At 41.9% G+C, this 7,476-nt stretch overlaps 1 protein-coding gene across 1 annotated transcript; it reads left to right on the top strand.

Annotated features, from left to right (window-relative positions):
* Positions 1–3,639: 3,639 nt before the first annotated feature.
* On the top strand, positions 3,640–6,909 carry LOC136714899 (serine/threonine-protein kinase N2-like). The gene is made up of 9 exons (XM_066692526.1): positions 3,640–3,918; positions 4,207–4,298; positions 4,512–4,688; positions 5,051–5,113; positions 5,380–5,456; positions 5,556–5,698; positions 6,137–6,244; positions 6,536–6,616; positions 6,712–6,909. Exons 1-9 carry the CDS (start codon positions 3,646–3,648, stop codon positions 6,907–6,909), a joined length of 1,212 nt encoding a protein of 403 aa, XP_066548623.1. The 5' UTR covers positions 3,640–3,645.
* The last annotated feature ends 567 nt before the right edge of the window (positions 6,910–7,476 follow it).

Genomic DNA, 7,476 nt, shown 5'->3' with positions numbered 1-7,476 from the left:
GTCAAACTTCTATATGTTCAAGGCCTTTGTCACTGGACTCATGATGGTAAGACAAACTGATGTACAGCAAAAACACAACTTTCAAAAACGGTTGAAGCTCTGTTGTTGTTGCTGGCTTTCAGGGACACTATTTTTCTACTGTAGTAATCAATGCCACCTTGAATTTTTATCCTCCAACTATAGGCCATACAATGCAATATTAACACAGTACAAATATTAGCTTTTTTGTACAGTTCCTACTGTGCCTGTGTATCCTGGATTTAAGATGTGTTATAATAATTATTTTATTGTCATTATTATATCTTGACACTCTTTTATACTATTAGGTCATCAGTACAATTGGATCCAGGGAAGTGGCTATTGGTATTGGAATTTAGCCAGGAGACTGGCTTGATACCGCTACTCTTTTTTTACACGTGCCTTGGGATCTATTAAATCCAGGCATAAGGTTTAACATCTCAGCTAAAAGACTGCATGGAACATAGTTTGGAAATTTACCACAAACTATAAAAATACATTTTACAAATAGTAATATTTCCATACTTGGACAGTATGCTTTTAACAGTATCCACTGGGTTGAAAAAGACCTGTATGTCTGTGTACACATACACATGCCTAATGGAAAATCAGACTGGGAAAAAATGACAATGAAGGTCAGCCATCATTCAATATATCCAAGGAACAGGTTGAATATCTCTTAGAACAGGACTTCACCATTCCTGAAATATCATGTGTGTTGTCTGCAAGTGTGAGACCCATCCGGAGGGAAATGATACGCGATGGACAGTTTGTAAGGGAAACATAACAGAGACAGCTCCGATGATGGACTTCGACGTCTGGTCATGGACATCAGTGCAGAATATGCAGATTCGAGATATAACAAGGTGAATGGAGTGTGGCAGACAGGTAGGGTATTTCTTACACATATACATGCCTCATGGAAAGTCAGATTGGGAAAAATAAAGGCATTTAGGTCCTGAATCATTTGCGCTAGTGGTTATAAAAATAAATAATGAAATATTTGCTATCCATACTATAGTTACAGTCGGTTACAATGCAACTTGAGTATTGTTTGTCTGGTGTCCACTATAAAGAAGATTTACATGTCAATGAAAGTCTGAAATGCCAACGTGAATCAGAAAGCAAAACCTGATATAATAATAATAACAAACCCACTATATATGTATCCCCACTGATCAATTATGGAAATTCCACTATCAGCAATGTGTTGTAACAGGAGAGACGCACACTTTTGAAGCACCACATAGGCTATCCATGCTCATAACTCATGCAATCCACTTCACTCATATTAACTTTGAATGATTTGGGATTTGACATGTCAAAAGCGCTCTGTGGCTCCCTGCGAAGGGCGCTAAACAAATACAAATGTATTGATTGATAGATTTCTGATAGTCTAGTAAATTAAGTTTAAAGTAAAGGTATATTTTTGACCAAGCAAAAATAAATATTGCTCGTTTCCACAGCAGTATGTATGGACTGGTTATTTCATGACTTGGGAACACTGATACAAGTGCAAACATCACCTTAAAATCTAGTAGGATTTCACTGTATTTTTATTGCCTTCAGAGTGAGTTTGAGCTCACAATCTGAGTGCACTACAGGTTTCCATTCTTCATTTCGGTAATGTATCAATGTATTTTAAACGTCATGTTTTTACCACTGGATAGAAATAGACTTACCATGGCAATACACATCATTCCCACTAGATGGAGAAGAAGTATGAGTTTCATTTTAAACCTGTAAGACTTACACTTCTGCACCATCAGGCGGATATTATGTGAACTGCACTGGAATGTTTTTGATTTTGTATTCATCTTGGAAAGGCTTACAGTTGATGAAAAACAAAAGCAATCGGATCTTTATAGGTTATAATGCCAGTGCACTTTATGATTCATACTGCTACTTAATTCCGTACTATCACCGTGGGATACGTGCATTGTGTCATCACGCAGTTGTGACGTCACAATGGTTCAAGAGTTCTAGATCGCTCTACTTATGCCATCGTATTCAGTTCCAGAGCAAACCCACAAGAGAGCGGACATCCCTTGAGTTTGTGGAAACGTCATAGCGAAAGCGGTGTTGTCAGTGTTTTTAGAGTTTGACATCGCTTGACTACAGCATAACGACAGTTGTGTTGTGTCTGTTTTTATTGGTTCGTGTGGAGGAGTGAGCCGGAGACAGACAGACAGACAGACAGACAGACGGACGGGTGTGCGTTGTTTCTGCATCGGCCCCTCTACTATTGACAAGACTACTGCGAAGCGTGAGTATGACAACTCCTATCGGGATGATAACTAACTGCACAGGGGAGTTTTCTAACGGAGACCAACACGACTTTTGCGTCCTGTATCAGGAACTGAAAACGTGTGCTTGTATGTTGTTGTCGGTCGTTGGTGCACATCTGAAACCCAAAGCTGGCCGCTGTGCCCCGGTGGGTTTGGGTGCTGTGGGATGTCACAGGAGTAAGATGTGTGGATGTGAAAGTGTCGCCGCTGACACTGCAACTCATTGGCTCATTTTAGAGGTTACTATTGTAAATGCAGCAGCTGTGTGTGCTGCTGTATGACATGGTGGGCAACTTGATCAGCAAATATACACGGACCCCTCCGTTATCATTACCGAAGGTCCGTTTGGCGCAGATGTCCGCAGTTCGGTGCAGGTCTGCAGAATCCCAGCGCTCCCATTGGTGGAGCCGCGCAGATCCGCGCAGAGCAGCGGAAATCTGCGCTACACGGACGCGTCCTTTGAACATATGAAACGCGCTGTACTGTGCGTTGATGGGTTGTAACTTTAGAAATGTCAGTCTTGTGCATTGTGTTACTCTTTTATTAAATACAAATGTCTAATTGTTAAATGTTTATCATCCAATCAATGCCCCATGTGTCTCTACACTTTTTGACACCTGTTTTACAAAGGATGTAACTGTAGCATCAAATTGCTCAGACTTCTGCATCCTTTGCTTGGCTATATAAGTTCTAAAGACTGCAGCAACACTGGCAGAACTTAGTTTCTGATTTGATCTACATCAGAATAAAACCAGTTACTTTCCATGATTGGAATCATAAATGTCAAAATGCAAACTATCCCCATTGCCCTGAGCCATGAGGTTCTGAAAGGTCAGTCCCTTTAAACTGTTCACGGGAGCTTTATTTGAAACTGTGTAAGTCATTTTATATACAATTTAAGTGATGCTCTATCACGTGTCATGATGAATTGAATACAAAGTCGGGCTGTGCATTGAGCAGAATGACACCTTTTCTGTTGAATCATTGATCGTTTCCTTACCTAGCCTTAGAGAGCCGAACAGGTGGTAATATGTTGAGTGTTTGATTAGGATGCCAACTTGCCATTGCCATGCAGTATGTAGTGACATGTATATTAGGTTTGGTGGCATTAAATGCTATGCTTTAAAATGCTATTGATTGGCTTTGCACAAATGCTGGCTGCCCACAGGGTGAGCTGTAGGAAGAGGGTTCCAGACACTGTGCTTAAATCTTTTGAGGAGGAAACAGAGATGGAGAACTGAAGTGTGTTTGACAGTTTGATGGAGCCCATTAGAGCAGGATGTCTGTTTGATGTATCTAATCTCCTCTTGCTTTTGCTAACTGCTAGGGTCCAGAGAAGATGGGGTTCAAGTCATTCTTGAGGCTGTCCTACACATTGCCTACAGTGCTGGGGCTCATTTGCTGGCGGTGGTGCACGTCTTGCTGGAAAGAGCGCGGCACCAGTCACCAGGCAGAGGAAGGTGCTGGAGTGGGGCTGCCTGAGGCACACAGCCTCGCTCCCTCTTCCAGCCACGGCATCGAGGAGAAGAGCAGCAGGGGGAAAATGCAAGTGCATTCTGGTCTCGAGGACTTTGAATGTCTTGCTGTTCTGGGCAGAGGGGCGTTTGGAAAGGTAAATCCCAGTAATCAAAGTCATCATGGTTATTATGTGGGGCAGTTCCAACAATCAGTAGTTCAATAGAACATGTGGAGAAGAGATATCTGCTGGACACCAGTTTTCCTAAAAAATATATTTGTGGACAATTAAGAAATTCATTTTTAACCTTTAACAAAACCTTTGTGTGTGACTTATTAAAGTACAGCATTAGTGAGGATGTGTTACTAAATGCTTGTGTTGTGAATGTAGATCCTGGGGTTGGGAGTGGAGTTTGACCATCTTGATTCTGTGTTGCTTTGATAGGTGCTGCTGGCTGAACACAAGAAGAGCAGAGAAATGGTGGCCATCAAAGCGCTAAAAAAAGTAGACATTGTGGCCCGTGATAAGGTTGACAGGTGAGGCTTCATTTTTATTTTATTTTGTAAGCAGAGCAAATATCAATAAACCTAGTCATGTTTTAATGCTACACACTAATACACTGCATTAGCAAAGTCTTCATTGATTTTGTATTTTCTTACTCTGCAGGAAAGCTGCCATTTTGTTGCTTCTGCACCTGAGCTCTTTCTAAATGTATACTCACATGCTGTCTGTCTTTTGTCTCACCTCAGGCTCAGGTGTGAAAAGAGGATTTTGGAGACTGTCAGCAGTGTGCGGCACCCCTTTCTGGTGAACCTCCTGTCTTGCTTTCAGACGCCACAGCATGTCTGCTTTGTGATGGAGTATGCGGCGGGAGGAGAACTCTTTGTGCACATTCAGACAGCCAGGTTTTCGGAGCCCCGGGCCGTGTAAGTGCAGAATTGTCCATCTCGGTAGAAAAGCTCGCTCTGCGAACAGTGATGATGTCACCTGAGGGGCATTTCAGCACCGTGCAAATTATTATTCCTAACCATTGGCCTCACCTCCACATAACAAAGCAAAGTACAACTAAATAGGCTAATATGATCATGATCACAAAAGGAATGCAGATGTCGTTTTTGGTGTCTGTTTGTAGTGTCTTTCAGATCCGATGACATGGATTGCTGGAGTTCCTGCATGGACAGGAAATTGGCTGGTTTGGCTCATTTACGTTTGAGTGCAATCAGCTTAAAAACCAGTGAGGACAAATATTTGAACTGTGCTTTTGTCGTTGGTCTCTTTTCTTGAACAGATTTTATGCGGCTTGCGTGGTGCTCGGCTTACAGTTCCTGCATGAGCGCAAAATAGTGTACAGGTAAGTCATCAGACATCAGCAATTCTTACAATATATGAAGATGAGAAAATCTACAGTCTCACAGAGATCAAGCACAGCCTAAACTATTCACTGATATCATTTAATTCCTCTTATGTTTTGTAAATGATTTATTGTGACGCTCACAATAGAATGTCCTAAAATCAGTGTGGACATGTACGTGATTGCAAAACGTTTGAGAATTGTGTTTCTGACAAGTTCTCTCTATATTCTGCAATCCAAGTGATTATACTGTGTTTTTATTGCAGGGATTTAAAGCCTGAAAATTTGGTGCTGGACTCAGAGGGCTATCTGAAAATCACAGACTTTGGTCTGTGCAAGGAAGGTACGTTATAAATCAATTGTATTGTTTTCCTAGTTTGACACTTTTTGTATAATTTCCTTTTGTACTACTAAGTGTTTTTTCCCAACTTTTTCTTGCTAGGCATGGGTTTCGGAGCTCGAACTCATTCAACTTGCGGCACTGCAGAGTACATTGCTCCAGAAGTCGTGGCAGAGAGGCCTTACACCCGGGCAGTGGATTGGTGGGCATTGGGTGTGCTCATTTTTCAGATGCTGGTTGGTGAGGTGGGTATTCTAAATAGAACTTCATTTTTTACCAGTTGATTTAGAAAATTACAAATATCCAACTTGACTCACCTAGGAATTTCAGAATACTATACATATCCTCTAAAATACTAATGCCACCTAGGCAAAGTTAAATCTATACCATGAGAGCCAGTTGGGTTATAATTCAAGCTTCGATTACGTAATTAGAGTATTTGAAAATTGAGTCAGGTTAGCTTCTTGGTGGGATTTCAGTTATTGCAGCGATGAACTGTGTGTTCGATCATTTATCTGCTTTAATAAGTCATGTCTAAGGTGTGCATTGACCATTGTGTTGTGCAGTAGACAATATTTGTGTCTGTGTGGCTCTTGCATTCCCATGCTCTGAATGTGAATAATCAAAGGTTTGGCCTGAAGTAAGCCTTTAATGTGCTGTCCTCTCTCTCATTGTGCCTGTAGCGTCCTTTCCAAGGTGTCTTCAGAAGAGAGGTGTTTCACAGAATTGCTAAGGCTAAAGTGAAATATCCTCGGTTCCTCTCCTCAACAGCCACCTCCATCATGAAAAAGGTCTGTATGCCAGGGTTATTCTTTCTTGTGACAAATTTTTGCCTCCAGCTTGTCCCTCTGTATCCTGCTTATAACCGTAATGAATGGATGTCACTGTTATTGAAATGTTGTGGAATTGGAAAAAGACCCAGTGATTGTAGCAGTGGAGTGAGATTCACAATAACAACGCAATTCCAACATATGCTCATCTGTACTTCCAACTACGGGAACTTATTTTTAACATCGTGTTTCAACTTTAAGTACATTGATGGAAAATAACGTGCTCTCCTTCTTGTTCTGAATCATCTGCAGCTTCTGAATAAAAGTCCCGGAAAGCGCCTTGGGGCAGGGAAGGGAGATGCCGAGGAGGTGAAGAAGCATCCCTTCTTCAGAGTACGTTGGCGCACACATCCGCTCTACAGCCACTCTTTCACATGAAGGTGGCACCGCCTTACCCTGACCGTCTTTTCATTCGTCTCTCATTGCAGAGTGTGGATTGGCCAGGGCTTCTGGAAAAGAAGGTGAAGCCTCCTTTCATTCCTAACATCCAAGGCCGGGAGGATGTCAGCAATTTCAACAAGCACTTCACCTCAAAAGACCCAGTCCTGACTCCATCTCACCAGCACCGGGTCCTCACCGAGCAGGAGGAGGAGAAGTTCCAGGACTTTGGCTTCACAGCAGATTGACTGCTTGCAAATTACGTTTTTTTTTTTAATATGAAACGGCGGCAGTTAACCCGCAACCCGGATGCTGCTCACCCCAGCTGCTCACCAGTCTGCCCTGGAGGTCTCACCCGCGTGGGGGGCTTCTCTGCCAGCTTCCTCTGCACTACAGCCCACACAAGTGTCTCAAGTTTGGAGTTCTGACCAGTGCCCACACCAGCTGGCGCTGACCACGTGTGCGCCTCAATTCATCCCCAACAATTAATCCTGTTACAATTTGTTGTCTTAACATCAATTCATGTTTTTAATTGATACATTAATTTGAGACTATAACCCCAATAATTAAGTTTTATGGAATTAGTCAGAACAGCCGACAGCGAGGCTGCAGACTACTTAAAGCAGGTTTCATGTTAAAGTTAAATTTCCTTGAGTTAAACGGTATCAGAGTAAAACGAACAATTACAAGGCGATTAATACAGATTTTAAATTCTCCTAATTAGAATTTTGTTTCAATAACATGGTTCAGGTAACATGAACTAGTAGCAAATCAGACAGCGAGGCAAATTCACTCATTAATATCCAGTTAGACTG

This window comes from Amia ocellicauda, chromosome 19 (assembly GCF_036373705.1).
Source record: "Amia ocellicauda isolate fAmiCal2 chromosome 19, fAmiCal2.hap1, whole genome shotgun sequence".
Classification (NCBI taxonomy): domain Eukaryota; kingdom Metazoa; phylum Chordata; class Actinopteri; order Amiiformes; family Amiidae; genus Amia; species Amia ocellicauda.
Note: the sequence above shows the minus strand (reverse complement) of the source record. Positions and strands in the feature narration are given on the sequence as shown.

Bases quoted from the DNA above. Each gene is read 5' to 3' on its own strand.
- LOC136714899 (XM_066692526.1), top strand. From the start codon at position 3,646: ATGGGGTTCAAGTCATTCTTGAGGCTGTCCTACACATTGCCTACAGTG. The intron at 5,114-5,379 runs GTAAGTCATCAG...TTTTTATTGCAG, and splicing joins GAGCGCAAAATAGTGTACAG to GGATTTAAAGCCTGAAAATT. The intron at 6,617-6,711 runs GTACGTTGGCGC...CTCTCATTGCAG, and splicing joins AGAAGCATCCCTTCTTCAGA to AGTGTGGATTGGCCAGGGCT.